Genomic DNA, 20,798 nt, shown 5'->3' with positions numbered 1-20,798 from the left:
GTGCCCGATCCAGAGTCTGCATCTCCTGACAACGATCCAGAGCCTGAGCCGCCTGTGCCAGTGCCCGATCCAGAGTCTGCATCTCCTGACAACGATCCAGAGCCTGAGCCGCCTGTGCCAGTGCCCGATCCAGAGTCCGCATCTCCTGACACTGTCCCAGAGCCACCAGTGCCGGTGCCCGAGCCAGAGTCAGAGTCAGTAGCAGAGTCGGTGCCAGTGCCAGTGCCTGAGCCACCTAGGCCAGTGCCCGATCCAGAGTCTGCATCTCCTGACACTGTCCCAGAGCCTGAGCCGCCTGTGCCAGTGCCCGAGCCAGAGCCTATATCTCCTGACAATGTCCCAGAGCCACCAGAGCCGGTGCCCGATCCAGAGTCAGAGTCAGTAGCAGAGTCGGTGCCAGTGCCAGTGCCTGAGCCACCTAGGCCAGTGCCCGATCCAGAATCAGCGCCAGTGCCAGAGTCGGTGCTAGTGCCAGAGCCTGAGCCACCTGAGCCAGTGCCCGATCCAGAGTCTGTATCTCCTGACACTGTCCCAGAGCCACCAGTGCCGGTGCCCAATCCAGAGTCAGTGCCAGTAGCAGAGTCGATGCCAGTGACAGAGTCGGTGCCAATGCCAGAGTCGATACCAGTGCCAGTGCCAGTGCCAGTGCCAGAGTCTCCCACGCCAGAGCCGTCACTTTCCGCATCCACACTGCCAGTACCTCCAGAACCGCCATCGCCATCGTTGAGCCCGGCTTCTACTTGGGGATCACCACCAGACCCAGTGCCAGTACCTCCGGTACCTCCATCTCCTGTACCAGAGCCATCGACACTAGGTTCGGTTTCCAGGCCGGAAGTTCCGTCGACGTTCCCAACACCAGCGTCGAGTTCACCACCGGTAGCAGTATCAGATTCCGTTCCACTGCCTCCAGCACCAGAGTCGTCACCAGAGTCAGCACCGCTTCCACTGCCTCCACTGCTGGTACTGGAAACAGTCTCGTCGGTGTTTCCAACACCAGCGTCCGGCTCGTCACCGGTAGTAGTATCAGTTCCGGTACCACTGTCTCCAGCACTCGAGTCGACATCGCTCCCACTGTCCCCAGCGCCGGCGGAATCGAGTGTCCCATCGCCATCGGTGTCTGACGCAGCATCGCCCGTGCCACCACCACCAACACCAAGGTCTGGGCCCCCATCGTCGTTGACGCTTTGAAGCTCGGCTACGAGCTCATCTCCAAGGTTGAGATCGGCAATGCCATCGCCATCTGGGTCGCCGACACCAGTCACTGCGCCTAGTTCTGTGTTGGTGGCGCCATCGCTATTGGTGTCTTGAGAACCACCACCAGTGCCGGCGCCAGGATCAGGAACGTTGTCGCCGTTTGTATCAGTAGCAGAATCAAGGGATTGGTCTGTGCTGGCTCCACTGCCTCCATCGGACCCAGCATCTCCTGGGGGTGGGACAGCCGAGTCCAGCAGCTGGTCTCCGAATGCAGGCGCGTCAGGGTTGCCATCGCCGTCGTTGTCGAGGGCAACGGGTCCTCCACTAGGACCAGCATCTGCAACGCCATCATTATTCAGATCAAGGCCATTGGGAGTGCCAATGTCAGGTTCACCATCGCCATCCGTGTCTGGCAAAGGGTCATTGGTGTTGATTCCTGTATCTTCGCTGCTGCCCGCCAGGTTACCTTCGTCGCCAGTGCCCGTACCACCACCGCCGCCGGTGCTGGTCAGGCTGTTATCACCAGGGTCGCCTCCGGCGCCAGAGCCAGAGCCAGTATCAATCAGAAGTCCGACGTTGGGACCATCGGGGAAATCGTTCAGCCAACTTGGGTCACCGGCAACAACCAGAGGTGAGCCACGGAATGGGACCGCAGGGAGGGTGAAATCGCCGTCATTGGCGTCAGCGCCGGGAATGAATACTCTATCACTGTCGATCGACGCAAGGTCTCCGATAATAGCGACAGGGCCTTGAGCGTTGCCAGAGGGAAGTAGAGTGACCTTGGGGCCAGTGGCACCAGGCGAGACACCAGGTAGCGTGACAGTGGGGATGGCATCTTGGAATCCAGGCGTACCAATGACAACGGTGGCTGGATCTCCGACGTTGATAGGACCGAGGGTGATGCGAGGTCCGTTCTCATCCGCGCCAGAGAGCAGCGTGGTGACAGCTCCCGGGATGTCACTGCCCGAGTCTCCATTGCCATTGGGCTCAGTGCCAGCAGCTGGGTTGCCGCCTTCGTTGTTGTTGTTGTTGTTGTTTATTAGATTCGAGTCTCTGTCGTTGCTGACGCCCAGCTCGCTTGGGCTACCCGCCAAGATGAAGGGGGTACCTCCAAGGCCGCTTCCAGGAAAAGTGACAGCTGAATCGCCGTCCTCGGCACCTGGCAGTGATACGACAGGCAAGCCTGAGCCTGCCCCTAGCCCACCAGTAGCAACAGCCTCGCCGATGACAACGACAGGCGACGCGCCTGGAAGAGGCTCGCCATTGTTACCGGTTGGCAGCAGCGTCCTCGTGGGGGCACCAGCACTGGCACTGGCGCCAGGGGCAGTGATCGTGGGAAGTCTGTCTGTGAATCCAGGCGGGCCAATGACCACAGTCAAGGGGTCACTGGGATGAGCACCAGGAATCGCGATGCGAGGCCCATCGGGACTAGCACCGGGCAGTATAGTGGTGACGGCGCCTTCATATTCGAATCCCCAGGGGGTCTCAGGGTGGTCCGGGAAAGATGTGATGTAAGCAGGCTCGCAGATGACAACTGTGCCCTCGCAAACATGGCAGTCTTCCTCGGGCAGAATCGTAGAAATCGTCGGGTACGGGCCGTGGCCAAACGTTGTGGTTTTTGTCACGTATGTGAGGTCCGTGGGCTCGTAGTAGAAGACTGTCTCCAGGCAGTCGTCGCATGCAGCAGGCTTAGTTTCGATCTTGCCCTCCTTTTCACAGATAGGAAGTGTGAGAGTGACTTGTGGAGTGTGTTGGGGATGGTGCTGATCAAGAACAGGAGGGCGGCCCTGGTTTCCTGGATGGCCGTGACCATGATGGGGCTTAGGATGCAGTGGAGGCGGCCCCATGGATCCGAACGTGGGTTGTGCAGCGCACACGTTCATGCAAGCATTGACGTCGTGGTAAGATGTGATCTCGACTGTGACAGTATGTTGTGCCTGGACCACTGCCAGTGACGATACGACCAAGATCGCGCCCGCTAGGGCCTTGTCGCTTGTCATTCTCGCCATGTCAGTGCGTACAGCAACAACTGTTGCTTTACCGAGGCGAAAACTAAGTAAGCGAAGGACTGTGTACGACAACCACCATCCGAGCCCAACCTCAACACGATGGGACGCAATATATGCGGGCCGCGCTCCATCGCGTAGGTTCATGTTGATACTATGAGAATATGAGCCATACCAGCGGGGACGGCAGATCACCAGGGTTGGAATGCTCGCCAGAGCCCATTGGATTTGTTATCGAGACTCAGAAACAAGTGATGCCGATACATCACAGAGTGCCAGGCGGGTTCGAGTCCCGCGGCACTCCACAGAGACCTTTCCAAGACATCTGAAATGAGGCTTTTCGGTTTCTGGCAATACGTGGATTCCACCGGCTCGATGATGGTGGGGTTGAAAGAACTGTCAAGCCTTAAAGATCTCTTGGAGATTGCCCATCGGTCTCTAGTGGCAGTGCTCGACCGGCCCAAGTTCTAGCCGGTGAGCGACAAGATACGCGGAGCGGCCATACGATCCATCCCCTTGCGCCATCTCGGGCCCATCCGAGATCGGGTATGGAGCCAGGTCTCGACTCTTCAAGGGGGTTCTCGCGTCGCGCTCGAGGAGTTCGATTGCCAAGGCGAAGATACCGAATCGAATGCCGAAGACCACTTGCTTGCTCTCAAGTTGCAGACTTGAGAGTGTCTATACGCACAAGTTCAGGGTCTCTCAGAGTGCGTTGAACGAATTGCTGGATGGAGTTACGAGTTGTGGCCATGGAGCGGGAAGCGCGCGGAGTGCGAGGGACGTTGGTGAAGCGCGTGGGCACGTGATCTCAGCATTTTGGTCAGGTGCACTATTTCTCGAGTTCGTTGGCATCCATTCAATGTCTGTTGTGCCGGCGGATTGCACTCCCTTGCCAAGTGTCTGGTCCCTGTCGTCAACACTCGCACTGGAATTGCCCACGATATTATATGCCATTTGCCTGCTTCCGCTCCGCTCTTGGTGGCCACTCGACAGACGCGTCGCGTATCGACCCACGACGCATTCAAGACATTGCGATCATACTGTTGATATTTCCGTGGTATCGAAGTCCCCATTCAAGCACCCACCATCCGCCTGAACCCGACGTTGGACACGATCCACGATCCACCGACCCTCTCCACGCCCTTACCCTCAAACTTGCCCTCCATCTTTCCCATGGCCATGTCGACCAAACCCCTGCCCAGCATCGGCGTCGGCGAGTGCTGGCTCGGCATGAAGCCCCTTATCAACGGTCCCGCCACGGCCACCATAGCCTTCATGGAGAATGGCACCGCGGGCACGTAGGGTAGGATGGCCTCGTGACCCTGCTTGTCAACAAAGGATGGCCGCACCGAGTCGATTTGGATGTGACCGCGCGCAGATATGACTGCGAGCTCCTTCTCTGTCTCCCCCTTCACGCGGCCAAAGATGGGCGTGAATCGCCCAGGGTTGTGTGTTGTGCCCTCGCCGGACACGTACACCATGCGGAATTTCCCTTCACTGGCCTTGATGTCCTCGAACACTCTCGCGGCGCTGAGCGCGTAGTCTTTGGTGATTTCCACATAGTCTTCTGCGCTAACGAGGTTTTGCGATATCCCCAGTGCCCACACGCAGCCATTGGCCCCTTGTAGCTGCTCCAGTAGGGACGGGTCGTACTGGTTGAAGTTCTGATGGAGGATGACGTTGACGCGAGGATCCGAGGCCTCTTGTGCGAAAGGGATGGGTCGTCGCGATAGGATTGTGATTTTGGAGATGGTGGGTGTGTGAAGCATCGCGTCCAGAGCAGCAGAACCTACAAGGCCTGTGGCCCCGGTGAGGATGAGATGCATGGTCTGTTTAAGTTTGATTGGAACTAGACGTGTTCGGATCTTGGGTTTTGTGAGATTCACTGGACTCTACCCACATGTGCGATGTGAGAAGTTGTCCCTATATACATGTGGTCGACGGGAGGCTGGCGTCAGCCGTCATGGGCAACCCTGAGTGCAGGCTGGAGTTAACAGCACGTATATCCGACAAGGTCCGTCGGCGTGCACTATGATCTCCGCTATCATCCCTACGAAGATGGTGAAAGAAAGTTATATATAATTCAATCAATAAGAGAGAACCACTGGACGACAGGAGTTGGGACTGCTAATAAAGCTTGTACGCGTCTAAGATTGTCAGTCAGGCCTCTTGTTCTTATGCTTACCCTGCACTAGTTCTTGCCGATCTTATTCTGACGGTATCGCATATTCTGACGGTATATACAATACAAAGAGGCAATTTGCATCATAACAGTACTTTATTGAAAAATACATAGAGCTCGAGACGCGTATGCATTACGTTTGACCATTCTTGTCTTGTTTATGTGCCCTCCTGCGCGATGCTTCCAGTCGATTATGGAGTGGGCATTAAGGGTCGAAGACCGTGAGCAGCCGTTGCCGGCCGTATTGCTAAGGCTACTCACTCCTGCAATGGCTACCGAATCCACAATTGCCCGTGTTATATCATACGGCATTCTAAGATCCTTTCAAATGTATAGATTCAATTCCACCGCCATCCCAATGCCACCCTAGACTCTGGTCTGTCCAGCCCATGCATCGCTGCAGGAATATCAAACGGCCCTCAAGATCCCAAGTCTACCCAAGCGGCCGTCCTCGCATAGCTCTCGTATAACCCTTCAGAACAAGTGATTAAAAATGTAGAAAAAGTCCGCCCCCTCACCCCTTCCCCCAATGAAGGCTCGAATAGGTCTAATTTGTTGTTTTCGCTCCCCATCCACTACTTCACAGACAACCGAGCCTGCCCCTTAGAAGCGGTGCTGGCGACCGACGGACTCGACGCGCACACCCAGCTTCTCCATCTCGCGCGAGTCAATGACACCACGGCCGTCAAAGACCCACCGGGGCTTGGCCATGTTGTCGGCAATGTGCACCCAGTCGATCCTCTCGCGGGGCTTGTACTCCTCTGCGCTGCCCATGCCGGTCGCGAAACCAGTGTCCTTGCTCTCGCGGTACTGCTTGCAGTCGGGGCAGTCCTCGGGGCAGTCGGGTTCAACGTTGTACCGGTCGAGAGGGTCGTCGTTGTCCTGGCCTTCGAGCTGGACCAGGTGCTTGTGGAGGGCGAGGAAGTCGTTCTCGGTGGGCACGCTGGGGGTAACAAAGGGGCGGGGGTCGGCCTTGGGGTTAGGCTTGCGGCCGAGCATCTTAGGCACAGGCGCGTCGGCAGCGACAGGCTTGGGTGTGGGTGCGGGCTGGTTGCGGAACTCGTCAAACTCGGTGGCGATGACGACGGCGGTACTGTTGTTGCAGGCGTCAATGGCGTTGCCGTAGACGTGGATGTTGCCCTGCTCGGCGACGGGGCCGAGAAGGAGCTGGATCTCCTCCTTGACAACCAGGGGGTTGCAGCAGGGGTCGAACACGGCGATCTCGCGGGGACGCTCCTCGAGGAGGGTCTTGATCATCTCTAGAGCGGGAGCCTCGCGGGTGTCGGACGTGTTCTTCTTGAAGGCGAAGCCCAGGATGGTGACCTTCTTGCCGACAAGGGTGTTGTTGAGGCACTTGATGATGCGGTTGGTGAAGCGGTCACGCGCGTACTCGTTCATCTTGACGACCTGGCGCCAGTACTCGCCGACCTCAGGGAGCCCCATGGTGTCCGCGAGGTAGACCAAGTTCAGGACATCCTTCTTAAAGCAGCTGCCACCGAAACCAATACCAGCGACGAGGAACTTGTTGCCGATACGGGGGTCGACACCGACGGCCTTGGCGACCTCATCCACATCGGCACCAGTCTGCTCGCAGACAGCGGAGATGGAGTTGATGGACGAGATGCGCTGGGCGAGCATGGAGTTGGCGACCAGCTTGGCCAGCTCAGAGGACCAGACGTTGGTGGTCAGGATGCGCTCGCGAGGCACCCACGAGGCGTACACCTTAACGAGAGCCTCGGCCGCCTTCTTGCCGGACTCGGTGGGGGCAGAACCGATCAGGATACGATCGGGGTAGAGCAGATCGCCGACGGCGGTGCCGGCAGCCAAGAACTCGGGGTTGGAGAGAATCTCAAAGTGAACACCGGGACGGTGCATGGAGAGCTAATGTGTTTGTTAGCAGGTAGCTGGAAGGAGCTAGTATATAAAACTCACGGTATCCGCAACCAGCTGAGCTGTCCTGCAGGGAACCGTCGACTTCTCGACGATGATGGCGCCCTCGCGGGCGTACTGAGCAACAACACCAGTGACAGCCTCGAAGGCAGTCATGTCTGTCGCGCTGCCAGCACCGACACCACGGTATTTGGTGGGGGTGTTGACGGCCACCAGGACAATGTCCGCCTCGGAAATACTCTTGCCGACATCAGTAGTGAAGAAGAGGTTGGCGGGACGGTCCTGGACGGTGGCGTCCTGGCCCTCGGCCGTGGGCTTGCTGGCGAACGAGGCCTTGCGGCCGCCGTCACGGGCGATGCGGACAATGTCGCGCAGGCCAGGCTCGTAGATGGGAGGGTGTTTCGAGTTCCAGCGACGAATGCGAGTCTCGTCACGGTCGACGACGGTAACTCGGATGTGAGGGTTCTGGAAGGCGACAACGGCAGCGGTGGGACCACCTGTGTCGTGTTAGAGATCTCGCGGATCCCACGTGTAAGAGGGGGGAGACGCACCGACATATCCGGCACCTACGCAGCAGATGTTCTTGACGACAACGTCGCCGAGCGTGCCATTGGTATGGGCGGAGGAACCATTCAGGCCAAGGCTCTTGACAGAGCTGACCACGGCTTCGGGGATGGACGACATGGCGAGGAGCAGAGCGAGCGGTAGCGCGACTTGGAGTTTGGCGGGGTGGTTTGTCGCGTGTCGGAGCGACGGCACAGGGTATCCTCTGGAAGGAACGGATCGAACGTTATCAGGTTGTGCAAAGACGAGGAAGAATACACGCAAATCTCCAGCAAACCGAATGTGAAGATGAGAATGAATAGGAAACAATCCGTCTCGAGAAAGGCGGAGGGAAAATTTCGGCGAGCCAAGAGCCAAGGGGAGTTGGATGGATGGTTGGATTGGACGTGAGCACTATCTATCAACGCAGCCCGGAAAAGGGGCACACCGCCGCAGGCAGATGCTGCAAGCATGCATGGCATTTCGAGGGCGGTCAGGCCTGTTCTGCCACCCAAAGGGTCCCCGCATGCCCGCTTTGGGAGAGCTGCCCCTGGCATTTCTGGTATTTGATTGGTTGGACGCCCTCTAGCGTGCTCTAACGCGCATTTCAATGTCGACTCACCCACCAGTAAGCTCATCCGCGTCCGTCGAACTGACCCCAGGTCTACCTTCATGTCAACGAAGAACCTGTCGAACCTGTCTTAGAGCGAGCGTAGATAGCTGTTGCTGACTATGGATAGGTATTCAACTATTTTCTGAGCATTCGCTCATAGGTACGACTCTTCAGACGGTCCAATGGGCGTCACAGGTGATACCCAGAGGCGGACTGTGGCGCCAAAGTGCTCCATGTCGTCTCGTGTCGTATCAGGAACATTATCGACAGCCTTATCGCTGCCTCGCCATCATCTCTCCCGAACACGGACAACCTGGCTTGGCGCTGGCGAGGGAAACGCGGCCTGTGGAATCGATGGACTGGAATGTGACGGCAATGTTGCGAACAGTGTCTAATTAAAGTCTGCGTTCGTTTGATCGAATTCGTGATTAGGCGTTGCTCTGAGGTGATTGCAGTGACCATCACTCCGTAAGTTCGTATCGAGGATCTTGGTGCTTGGCAGGGGCGGATAATTAAAATAGCTCGCCTAGCCTGGAGGCTGGAGGCTGGAGCTGATGTGAGCAAGATGGGCTGCGCGGCAGCCTCCATTCATTCAGCCGGCTGCAACCGACAGACCGGAAATGACTTGCTGTGCCGTTGACCAGGATGCAAAATTTGCCCTCATCAACAATTGACAAACACCCTGAATTTCGTTCATGTTTTGCCACCAGGGCGCGGCAATGTTGTAAATGCAAAGCCACAAAGGTCAAGGCGTCCGTCCATCTGACGCGCCTGCCTTATCCATGTGGCTAATCAGATTCCAGCGCGATCGCAATCTGAGGCCCGTGCGTCCTCCCGACTTCAGCTCCACTGCGTCTATGTCTGAGACTTTGAGAATCCATCGCTCTTCCGTTAACAATCATGAATCTCATGCCTCCGTTTGCCGAACGCATGGCGCAGGACCTCACAATCATTATTGCCAACCAGACCACATGAGTTTGCTCGGTGATTCCCGCAAGCATCGAACCTATGGTACTTCTTGTCAGGCTGGTTCAAGTGACTCGTCGTCCAGCTTCGACCATGAGAAACATCGTCAACCAGACAGACCACATGAGCAAAGTGTGGCCATCGCTGGAACATCCCTCAGGACTCCCCAAGCCAACCAGCTATGGCACGCGCCTTCACACAGCCATCCCAGCCGTTCGTGGTGTCCGACTTATCGGTTGGTTTCTACAAGCAATGTGGCCGCGTCCGACGCTCTGATTGGCCGCGTCAACGACACGTCGAACTCCTGTGGGCGCATCGCCAGTCTTCGGGCTGTACAGATAGTGTCTATGTTCATGGTTGCCAAAGCGACGAAAGGCTCGGATGGGCAAGCTTTTCGTCTTGCTATTTATCTGCAGAGACGAAGAAGATTGTTCTTGAGGCTGTGAGATCAAGCGATCTACTGTCGAACAACCGTCCTTGGGGAAGGGATACGATGTTCACCAGAACTTCCTATGCCTACCATAAACGTCAAGCTCACAAACCCTACCTGATCACCGGACCTACATACATGCCACTGTGCAGGGCGGTTTTCGTGCGCTAGATTGCCCCTCCCCCACCATCCCGTCGTTACAACGAACTGGAGCAAACTGCCGATGCTCGTGCCACTGCTTCCTCTGCTATTGTGACTTTGCCACGCGAGGCTAGATCCCTCCATCCCGGCGCATCGTGGGCCGCAGATTCAAGCACGTGTCGCTCCCCACGCTCCGAATGACCTCTCTGCCGCTGATAGCACTGGATAGATATGCTGGAATGCCCTCTTACACTGACTATGGACGGACCTACAACCTTAACGCATTCGAGACCATGCTCACCAGCTTCATGGCTTCACGAGCACTCATGTCGACGTCTTCGCGGTACCCCGAGCATGATCTCTCGGAATTTCCGACCAGCCTCAAGGGCAAGCGCATCTTGCTGTGCACCGAATCCTTCGGCCCCGTCAACGGCGTGAGCAGAACAACCCTCATGCTCGTCAACCACTTGCGCGCAAACGGTGCGCAGGTCGCCGTCGTGGCGCCTCACAACCATACCCAACACAATACTTTCACGCCGCCTCCGTCCCCATCGTTGTCGCCAGTCGACAAGCCGCAGCCGGAGGTGCGTGTGACGGGCTACCCGTTGCCTTTCAACCCCGAGTTGAGCATCGTGTATCCTGTGCGCAATTCGACACTGTACTCCAGAACCTTTGGGCTGGATGCGCCACCCGACTTGATCTACCTCGCATCACCAGCCAGCCTTGGCTTCCAGGTAATGCTGCAGCTTCGACAGCAACCCAAGGAGAACCAGATCCCGATTATCTGCAACTTCCAGACCGACTTGGCCGGGTACTGCCAGATTCTGTTCCCAGCGCCCCTCAGCCACTTTGCCGTCTTTGCCTTTGCGGCCGTGCAGAGCTACCTATTCCGCCACGCCTCCGTCAAGACCATCTTCTACCCCTCGCAGTTTGTGCGTCGCTATCTCGCCAGCCAAAATGTGCAGGAAGACAAGATGGAACTTCTGACGCGCGGTGTGAACACGGACATGTTCAACCCCCGGAAACGGAATGATCAACTACGCAAGCAGATTGCCCCCAACGGCGAGATCATATTTGTCACTGTGTCGCGCATCGCCGGCGAGAAAGGGTTCAACTTCCTCGCGCATGCGGCCAAGGAGCTCGACAAGCGTGGGCTGCCCTACAAGATGCTCATTGTCGGGGGGAACCGCAACCCCGACGTGGAAAAGGAGGTTCACACAATGTTCGAGCCGCTCAAGGAGCAAGGCAAGGTCATCTTTGCCGGGTTCAAGGTCGGCGAGGACTTGGCCGAGGCATATGCCTGCGGCGACGTCTTCCTGCACTGCTCTGTGACAGAGACATTCGGACTCGTCGTGCTCGAGAGTATGTCGTCTGGTGTGCCCGTCGTTGCGCGCGACGAGGGTGGTCCCTCGGACATTGTCCACGATGGCGAGACGGGCTACCTCGTGCCGCCGAATGATCTTGACGGTTTCGTCACCAAGGCAATGCAACTTGGCCAGGATCACATTTTGCGAGCACGCATGGCGGGTGCATCCAGGCGGGCGGCTTGCGAGGCGACATGGGACAAGATCAACAACAAGGTTGCGTGGAGGATGAGCGACACAATCGCTGAGCATGAGCTCGAACGGGGCAAGCCGCAACCGATCACGAAAGTGCCGAACGCAAGCCTCGCGGCGTCCCAGCTGGTGCCGATCTATGGATGGCTCATGATGAACGAAGCTGTCCGCCAGCAGATCACGCGAGCGATTATCGATGCCCGCTTGATCGGGGGTCTGGGTGTCATCCTCTCAGCGTGGGCCATGACCGGTCTGTACGTGCTCTTCACGGAGTGCCTTCTGTGGGCCAAGGGTCGCATGAGGAGCAGCGAGAAGAAGGCCGTTTAGCATGAAGGCTAGGTTCGTTGTCTTTGCTGGGCGAGTGATGCATTTGGCGTACGGCTGGCTTGTAGATGGTGGAAGCTGTGGACAGCTCCTTGATATTCTTGGATGGAATATGGAAATGATACCTATGACCGTGTAATAGAATGCCTGATGAATCCCGTTTTGATCCTTTTCAATTTGCCTTCGCTACCGCGTGATGTATAGTGCCAATTTCAAATGCCTGCTCCCCCTACTCCTCCCTTGACTCTTTCCCGGTAGCTTTCCCTGAACCTCCACCTCTCCACTGTGCCGAACGCGTAGACGCCGACCCCCAGTAGAGCCCAAGTCCCCGTGATGATCAGCCCAATGGGGAAAATCAGGATCTGTGTGCCGGGGAGGATGAATGCAACCTCGCCCTCGTCAAGCAATGCCAGTGATGACGAGACAGCTGCTTGCGCGAGCGAGAAGGATGACTGAGGCGTCAAATCGGAGAAAACGCCAGTGATGAAGGACGCCTCATTGGGGGAGAGGAGAGTCGTGAGGTTGTCTGAAGATTGAGGAGAGAGCGCGGTGAGTGAAAGTGTGGGCATGAGAAGAGCCTCAATCGCAGACCTGTGAGATTTAGCAGTGGGCCTTTGCCTAGGGGCACTATGCCTCCATAGAAGAATACGTACATGGTCATATTGGCATCCAGTTTATCCCCCTGGACCTGTCCGACGAGCATGTACCGCTGGAGCTCTTGCACTCGGTCGTCCGCTTGTCGAGCCTGCAGCTCGCCGACCATGCCAATGCCCATGATTTCTTGCTCGGTGACATTGCGGACTCTAGCATTGGCGAAGCCCACATTGACGTCCACGTCACCTGGCTCAATGCCTTCCCATGCGTCGCGTGGCTCTGTGACTTTGTAGAGTCTTAGATCGGCCTCGAAGACACCACTGGTGGTGTTGAGGGATGGTAGGTTGAAGCAGATACTCATGCCCGAGGGGGATGTTGTTCGTCGGAGGTTGGAGAGCCTGGACAGGCATGTAGTTGATGTGAGCTCTAAGAAAGAGGTCATATTGATCGTTCCGTCAGGTTTGAGCAGATTGTCGGGTACGTCGCCATCTGTCGTATCATTGTTGCTACTGGATCCATCCTCCTGGCGAGCGTCGAGTGGCGAAGCCAACAGAGAGGCATAAGGTTTGAGGAGTACATCGTCAGCCGTGACGAATGTAGCTACGGTAGATGCGGCAAAGGCGAGAAGAGCAGACGCGAGAAGCTGCATGATTACAAAAGAAGAATCTCAGCTACCAGAGCCGATAAAGAGATATCACACAAGGGACCGAACTAGCGGTACAAGAAGTAAAGAAGGAGCGCGCTGCGCCGAGACCTGTCAAAAGAGCGATGATGATGATTTGAGAGAAGACATCGTGAAGAGAGGGACGCGAGGAATTGACCAGGCCAGAAAAAGTGCAAGACACATGTCGGACTGGAGCCCTCTCCTGATGTGGGAAACAAAGGCCTGGGCAGTTTGAGGTGAGGAAACACGCGATGAATGAGCGTCAGGATACAGACTCCTGCGACAGTGACTGTAGGCGCAGTTGCAAGAGCCGCCCGCCTCTGACACTCTTCATTGCGAGTCACTTTTTGACTTCTCGACGTCTCGCCAAAGGCTGCACCAGTATGCCTGTTGAATCATACTCAAAGTCCCGACAGACCTACATGATTAGATTGGAGAGTATTTGGAGCTCAGCAAATGGAGATGCCCCAGAGAATCCTGTTCATCCGGTGTACGAAGGTGACGATTACCTCAAATGACGGACTGGATGGATGTACGTAACAAGGGGGTGTTACAGAACTGCCGCAGATGTGCATGGGCGCTCTCAGGTAGCCTCGCGCACTTGCTGAGTCATTTCCTGATAGTTCCGGTCCGTCGCGACATGTTATCAATCTCGTGGTCGCGGTCGGATGGATACTTTTGAGAGTCGGTTGGACAAAGGTGAGGTTCTCTTCTCGACGCGCGTTATTAGGATCAAATTACGTACTCTGTGCCAAGATAGATCCGAGTAGACGTGACGACCACGTGATGCCGGTTTAGGCCAAGTATCTACTTACCCTACGGCTGCATCAATATAGATTTCACGTCTCTGAACATTGAAAATATGCGATTTTACCCCTTCAAGACCCGGGTCGTTTCCATTGATCCGATTTTATCGGCCTAAGAGAAAGATCACGACTTATGGCCGATGGTTTTGCAAAAACGACAGACGGGTGCTTCCTCTGTGTAGTTTTTACGCTTCAAATTTACGTAATCTGTTCTGATGATTGCAGCTAAATGAATGCGAAATGCAATCTTGAACCACGGTGAACAGGGTCCGATTGTCACCGACGACCATTGCTTGGATGCGACGTGATGAGTTTGTCGAGCACGAGTGTCGCGAGTACGCAGACGCGCGTTTCTAGGTTGAGATTGTTTGCTACGCGTTGCGAACCCACGAATGCCACGGCTTGCAACGGGAAAGTGATGCATTTCGGGTGAGATCACTCACTGATCAAGTCGAAAATCGCCATTCGCGTTACACACTTAAACCTTACGCGTGCACGCCCATAGTGAACGATACGCGCGCCAGAGCTGGGTTCCGAGCAAGTGATGGCTTGGGTGGTTTGGAAACAGAGCCAGATGGTCAGCCAGATCACTGCTTCTTACGGCCAGCACCGAACCCGTTGCGGCCCGGCGATCATAAGCATTGGAGGAGCCACTGCACATACATACCACGAGAGTACGGGATTTCCCATTCCCCGCGAGGCCTTTTACTGGCATGTACAGAATGCAAGGCGTACTCTCGAACAACCTGCCTTGCAGGTCTTAGAGCCACAGCGCCAGAAGGCATGGGATCGTGTTCCCTCTTTGGATACCTCGTGTTTAGACTTTCGAGAACTCGGATCGAAACAGCATTCGGAGTGCCACGTTGGGTTAGCGAATTGCCCAAAGGATGCGCTCCGGCATATGCGCCCCACCGAGCTTACTATGCCTACTGGACCCCCAAAGCTCTACTACCCAATATTCAGTGATGATACACAATTAATACCGGCGAAAGGACCAAAAATTAGAGAGACATACTCATCGAGCTCAGAGCAACTATGGTGTTGGGATTGAAGTCAAGCCAAGCGGGACCTGAAACATGACTACGGTACAGATAACCTACGCACAAGCAATTCCAAAGTGCCGAGGCGGATTACGCGCGCTGCCCTGGGAACACCACACGTGCATGTACTCGGAGCTGTTATCAACCTAAATCTGCACGAGCGTATTATGCGTCAATTGGCCGGGGTTTAGGTCTGCTATGTTTACGGTGCACTGCAGATTGTTCCATGCAATACATCCTGCAGGAAGAACACCAACAAATTGGCGGGCACATGTCCCACGAGCCCCTGTCCGTGTGGAAAAAAAAAAAAAAAAACCTAAACTCAACTACTTCTTTCCGCCGGAGTGACTGGAGTTGAATTGAGCACCCTGTCGGCTCCATGTGGTACCTAACGGTTTTTGCACTAAACATTTGTCTGTAGGTGAATGTCAGTCCGGCAGACCCAAGTTTCCCGTGGCCCAATGGTGGTGCTGAATAACCTATAGTCTCGGGCAGTGCGAACCTGAACGAATCTCATAGCGAAGAATTTCGTGAAACCCATCAGGGTTCCATCAAGCATGTTCCGCGTAAGAGTTTACTTACACCGTAAGCACCTACTGATGTTCTACGCGCCTAAAAGATCGCAGCGCGAGTATTCCTGGGTGTGCATGAGCACCACCGCCCCTGATGTCGAATGTCTAGATCACAACGGTGTATAGCCCAGCAACTATGGCAATGTCGGTAATTAGGGATCCTTCCCTACTGCACAGTGATAAAAGGCGACGTGGATCTACAATTGGTTGCAACCATTATAATCCATTCCCGCGCGGATATCCTCGGGTAGCGCATAGTATATGCATGCGGTCCACAGGTCCCACATGCGAAGCAAACGCCACACGACGTGATCCGATGTACCACCCGCTGAAACCATCTGCTAACTAGAAGGCATGAATGAATGAAAATTATATGGCGTGGGCTCTCCTCCCCGTCGTCACAAGTAGTAAGCACGGACTTGGAAACAAAACCCAGCCTTAGCACCTGAGTGGACGTATTCGGTTCCGCATATGTATCAAAGGTGGCAAAATGTCAGCACTAATTCGAAATCGTTTGTTTAGCTTCGGAAAGACAGCCAGTGTCACCTTTGCACAAGCACAACAGGACTCCGCCGTGATTAGGCGCGAAAGACGCAATACGTCTGTGATGCACGTATGCACGTATCTCACTGTCGATAAGGGGTAAACGAAAGCCTGGAGTGACATTAGTCAAGAATAGAATTCATAGCATTGAGCCCTGTTTGTACCCATGAAATCGGTAAGCGGCGCCATGCAACTGAATCCTCCTCGGCCGCAGGCTGATGGAATCGGATCCTAACCCTAGGCCGCTCATTGGATTCCCGCGAAAAGCGGCGTTCGCAACGTGTGCCGATAAGCGCCCCCCGTCGTCATCAAGTTGGCACTGAAAGCCTGCCTGTATCCCTAGAGTGATTTTAACTTGATCAGTGCAGCTCTGGTTGCTGCCACCACTGTGATATGCTAAAACATGATTCTGAAGTCTGCGGCTCCAGTCTAGTCAAGGTGCTTCAGGTGAATATGGATAGAGAAGCTAGTAAAGAATAATAGCCAAGTCTCTGTTCTGCGCAGTTCCGAGCTGGGCTACGAGAGACGGCCTCATCGCACTGGGAAGACCGATAGAGTTGTAGACTTCAAACTGTGTTGTATTTATGTAGCCTCCGCAGTATGTACCGAAATATTCTGATAGCTTATACAAGAATGTATCTGTAAAGAAGCACGATCTCCTCTTCATTACGTATCAATAAGCTCAGTGACAATGATTTCCCTATCGAAGCCTTCAGCTTCTAACGACTCTAGGTCAATCTCCGGTGTCCTCCTCCTCACGAGGAGGCGTGCTCTGGGGTCTGGGAGGATGCCCATGCCGACAATTAGTGGTTTCAACTCGGGCGAGTCATCGAGGAGCTTCCACTCGTACTTGAGAAGCAGGTGACAGAGGGCAATCTTGATCTCGTTGGCCGCAAAGAACCTCCCCGGGCACGAATGCTGACCATGACTGAAGCCCATGTGATTGGCGCTCGTGCTCACCAAGTGCCCTAGGTGCTCCGACGACGGGTCCTCGCGCATCTTCACCCAGCGCCAGGCATCATAGTCAAGTGGATTCTCGTAGTACTTTTCGTCCCACATGTGCGTGTTTTCAAAAACGATGCGGGTGTCTTTTTTGATCAGAAAGCCATCGGAGAGCCGGACATCTTGGGTGGCCAGTCTGCGGAAGGTGGCGATCATGACGGGCTTTAATCGCTGCGACTCCTTCAGGACGCTGTCCATGAGCTTCAGCTTGTAAAGAGATGTCTTGCGAAGACCGTGCTCGCCGAGCACGCGGATTATCTCCTCACGCAGAGGGGCCAGAAGCTCTGGGCGGATAGCCAGGTCGAGCATCGTCTGCAGCGTCAGATCACTAGTGGTGTGGTTGGCGACCAGGGACAGCGTCATCTGCGAAACAGCGACGTCGTAGCCCTCTTCGTATTCTTGGCCGAACCACTCAATGCAGTCGTTGTACTTGAGGATCTTGCCCTGCTTCAGAGCGGCGGCTTTGGCATCTTCACGACGCTGCAGGTGCGGCTCTAGGGCCGCGCGAATGCGCTTCAGCATTTTGCGCAACTTCCAGCACGAGGGCATGAGCCAGTGGATGTAAGGTCTCATCCAGCGTGGGTATTGTCCCATCACGTCGCGTAGGTGGAATCCCAGCTTGATCCAATCGCTCGATGCTTCAATCCACTCCTGGTCGCGACACAGCTCTTCTCCCATGAAGACGAGCGAAGACATTCGCGCGACAAAGGTGTGTAAATCGTTCTTGGGTGAGATCTCGTGCCATTCTAGTAAAATTGGTTATTATGGGTCTCTTTGGATATTCGATGCCACAGGGGACTGCCATACCGGTTGAATCACCAAACAAGTCTCTAAGGGCACGACCAGCCTCTATCGACAAGGGTCCGGCTACTCTTGCTGCATGTCCATTGTCAGCATTATGATTCGTGGTTATTGAAAAGAGATACTCTGGCAGGGAATACTCAATGCTTTGGTCAAATACAACCTCACTACCCTGGCGAATCCATCTGTGGCAATGAAAGGGTCAAAGCCCGGGATGTACGAGTGCAAGTCGTCCGACGTGGGTATCGCAAAGTTCATGTGAGGATTGTTCCTGATCTCGCAGATATAGTCTTCATGCAGGACCACGACGTCTCCCCACTCACAAAAGACCCTGAATGGACTCTTGAGAAACCTGGCTCTCCCCTCGAGGAAGATCTCCTTACTTCGGCGACTAAAATCGACGAGACGGCCACGCATTGTGAGCTCAGTCATCCGCTTCGGGTTTAAAAGGTGCGGCTTGCTGCGCTCGGAAATGTATGACCATAATAGCATGGGAACTGCAATCAGCGCAAGTATTCCATGGATCCCAATCTGCTGAAGGAGACTCTGCAGCAAACCCTTTGGCGCAGAGACTAGCTGTTGGGGGCCATCAAGGCTGCTCGATGACGAGACGTTGCTCATGGCGCTGTTGGAAGGCACAGGGTGTAGATTGACAGGAAAAAAAAAAAAAAAAAAAAAGCCCCAACCGAGGAAAGATTCTACATGTTCATCCACGTGCTCTTGATCCTCGATTAATACTTATGCATGGAGGATGCGCGATAAGCCTCGCTGCGCTCTCCACGACGCACCGGGCAACTAATGACCCGCTTCCTTCAACAGGGCGTGGGGATCTCGGCTGAATCGAGCCCAGAAAGGGATTTCAAGGTTATGTATGTATTCTATATGTATTTCAATGCACTTGTCATCGGCTTCCACGAAAAGGGCACCCTCCGAGGGGTTCCAAATCTATTTCCTAGGTGGGCAATGCCCCTTCGGGCGAGCATCCTTCGCCATGAAAGTGCTATACCGACATTGCAGCTACCTAATCCAATTTACCGAGACCAAGACTTTTGGCGTGGCTCAGCATTCTATGGCAGGTGGGACTTGAGTTCATTCCTAGTCAAACTGCAGGCACCATGGTAGAGAGCACCATCCGCTAGGCAAGAACTTGGACTTGTGTTAGGGTAGTAAAACCATAATGCTTGATATCACGCGTGATATATCTCCACCCAAAGGCTCGTCCACAATCCCAGTAAGATAGAAGTCCGTTGGCGGATGGGGCTCACGCTCGGGGTGTACAACTAGTCTGACGCTGATATTTGACACTGTTGCGGAAAGGCCGATAAGTCCTTCGAGGTCGACAGAGGTGATCGTAGAGTCATGTCAGTACTTGGTGCAGTCAATTTAGGATTGGCAAGAAAAGACGACTCTAGCTTGATCACCAATCTTTGCACCGTGTTTCGATTATTATTCCATTGTACACCGTAAACATCACAATCATGACAACGATCATTGAGGAACAAGTGGCTTCTGGCTTTGGACACATTCGCCCTTGTTCCCACTCTTTTATCTCCCTGCCCCAAGAGAGCCAGCCACTTGACAGCAGCTGGCCTGCTTCCAAAAACGAGTCAGATGCGTCAAAGCCAGATACCTTCATGGCCGATGTGACTAAGGAAGCACAGCACAAACCGGGCGTTCCTGATACATACCACAGCGGACCAGGGTCTGAGGCTGCGGAAAAGGAGCCTCCAGTAGCCGACAATCAGACTGAAATACCGCCACACAGAATACTCAATGCACCGGAGGCTCTCAAATCCTTGCTTAACGACATTGATCCGCGTATTGAAGGCAGATGGACGACACACAAGGAGGAGACCATTCGAGGACCTTACGACTACATCAGCTCTGCGCCCGGCAAAAAGTTTCGAACACAACTCATCTGTGGCCTAAAACTTTGGCATCGCGTCCCTGTCGAGAGCCTAGAGACCATTACCAGTGTGGTGCGGATGCTGCACAACGCCTCACTCCTCATCGACGACATACAAGACAACTTTACGCTGAGGAGGGGGCGCCCTGTAGCCCACAGCATTTATGGAGTTGCTCAGACCATAAATTCGGCCAACTTTGTCTATTTTCTTGCTCTCGAGGAATTGCAAAAACTCAGGAACCCGAAAGAGGCCGTGGAAATCTTCACACAGGAGATGCTCGCTCTTCATAGGGGTCAGGGAATGGACCTCTTTTGGCGCGATAGTCTGACTTGTCCTACCGAGGCTGACTATCTCGAGATGGTCTCCAACAAGACTGGTGGTCTATTTCGGCTGGCGGTCAGACTAATGCAGAGCGAGTCCGACATGGGCGTTGATTGTATGCCCTTGATCAACGTGATGGGGCTCATCTTCCAGATCGCAGATGACTATAAGAATCTGGCGGATGACAATTACACACAGAGTAAGGGTTACTGCGAGGACCTGACGGAGGGCAAGTTCTCCTTCCCTGTCATTCACAGCATCCACAGTTCTCCGGGCAATCAGGTCTTGCTCAATATTCTCTCTCAAAAGCCCACCGAGTTGGAGATCAAGAGGTACGCCGTGGAGTATATGCAGAGCACGGGAAGTCTTGAATACACGAGGCGATTTGTGGAGGCTCTCTCAGTCAAGACCAAGGCATTAGCTGTCGAGCTTGATCTCAAGTGTGGCATAGACAGCAACGTGACCCTTGCCCTGGTGGACAAGATGGCACGGATCTGAGGAGGTTGGCCAGGGAATAAGTCTATTCTCATATTTGACAGTTCCAGTCAGAACGATTGGGTACATCTTTTGTGGAGTCGGGCGTTCCATACTTCGATCGTCCCGTCAGATCAACGTGAGGCGAGAAATAGATTGCATTGATCTCCACACTCCATAACAATAAGCTTTGCATTGCTAGCACTTGGTTCTATATAACCTTTTTTTG

General features: G+C 54.7%; 7 protein-coding genes across 7 annotated transcripts; 2 read left to right on the top strand and 5 right to left on the bottom strand.

The window, feature by feature from the left end:
- Window positions 1-90: 90 nt before the first annotated feature.
- J7T54_007184 (uncharacterized protein) lies at window positions 91-3,423 on the bottom strand (the record flags this gene model as incomplete). The annotated part of the gene is made up of 2 exons (XM_051510864.1): window positions 91-3,179; window positions 3,376-3,423. Coding segments are annotated over 2 exons (3,137 nt in total), but the record flags the coding sequence as incomplete, so codon positions are not given.
- Window positions 3,424-4,273: 850 nt separating this feature from the next.
- J7T54_007183 (uncharacterized protein) lies at window positions 4,274-5,026 on the bottom strand (the record flags this gene model as incomplete). Its single annotated transcript, XM_051510863.1, has 1 exon — window positions 4,274-5,026. The coding sequence occupies one exon, from the start codon at window positions 5,024-5,026 to the stop codon at window positions 4,274-4,276; it is 753 nt and encodes a 250-aa protein (XP_051366396.1).
- A 959-nt stretch (window positions 5,027-5,985) lies between these two features.
- J7T54_007182 (UDP-glucose 6-dehydrogenase-like protein) lies at window positions 5,986-7,956 on the bottom strand (the record flags this gene model as incomplete). Its single annotated transcript, XM_051510862.1, has 3 exons — window positions 5,986-7,263; window positions 7,315-7,769; window positions 7,824-7,956. The coding sequence occupies 3 exons, from the start codon at window positions 7,954-7,956 to the stop codon at window positions 5,986-5,988; spliced, it is 1,866 nt and encodes a 621-aa protein (XP_051366395.1).
- Window positions 7,957-10,162: 2,206 nt separating this feature from the next.
- J7T54_007181 (uncharacterized protein) lies at window positions 10,163-11,848 on the top strand (the record flags this gene model as incomplete). Its single annotated transcript, XM_051510861.1, has 1 exon — window positions 10,163-11,848. The coding sequence occupies one exon, from the start codon at window positions 10,163-10,165 to the stop codon at window positions 11,846-11,848; it is 1,686 nt and encodes a 561-aa protein (XP_051366394.1).
- A 209-nt stretch (window positions 11,849-12,057) lies between these two features.
- On the bottom strand, window positions 12,058-13,088 carry J7T54_007180 (uncharacterized protein; the record flags this gene model as incomplete). The annotated part of the gene is made up of 2 exons (XM_051510859.1): window positions 12,058-12,436; window positions 12,499-13,088. 2 exons carry the CDS (start codon window positions 13,086-13,088, stop codon window positions 12,058-12,060), a joined length of 969 nt encoding a protein of 322 aa, XP_051366393.1.
- Window positions 13,089-16,730: 3,642 nt separating this feature from the next.
- On the bottom strand, window positions 16,731-17,762 carry J7T54_007179 (Fumitremorgin C monooxygenase-like protein; the record flags this gene model as incomplete). Its single annotated transcript, XM_051510858.1, has 1 exon — window positions 16,731-17,762. One exon carries the CDS (start codon window positions 17,760-17,762, stop codon window positions 16,731-16,733), a length of 1,032 nt encoding a protein of 343 aa, XP_051366392.1.
- A 1,739-nt stretch (window positions 17,763-19,501) lies between these two features.
- On the top strand, window positions 19,502-20,593 carry J7T54_007178 (Geranylgeranyl pyrophosphate synthase-like protein; the record flags this gene model as incomplete). Its single annotated transcript, XM_051510857.1, has 1 exon — window positions 19,502-20,593. One exon carries the CDS (start codon window positions 19,502-19,504, stop codon window positions 20,591-20,593), a length of 1,092 nt encoding a protein of 363 aa, XP_051366391.1.
- Between the last annotated feature and the right edge of the window lie 205 nt (window positions 20,594-20,798).

Source organism: Emericellopsis cladophorae, assembly GCF_022114955.1.
Source record: "Emericellopsis cladophorae strain MUM 19.33 chromosome Unknown NODE_2_length_1295279_cov_118_880017, whole genome shotgun sequence".
In the NCBI taxonomy this organism is placed as follows: domain Eukaryota; kingdom Fungi; phylum Ascomycota; class Sordariomycetes; order Hypocreales; family Bionectriaceae; genus Emericellopsis; species Emericellopsis cladophorae.
This window is presented reverse-complemented; position numbering and strand designations above follow the sequence as displayed.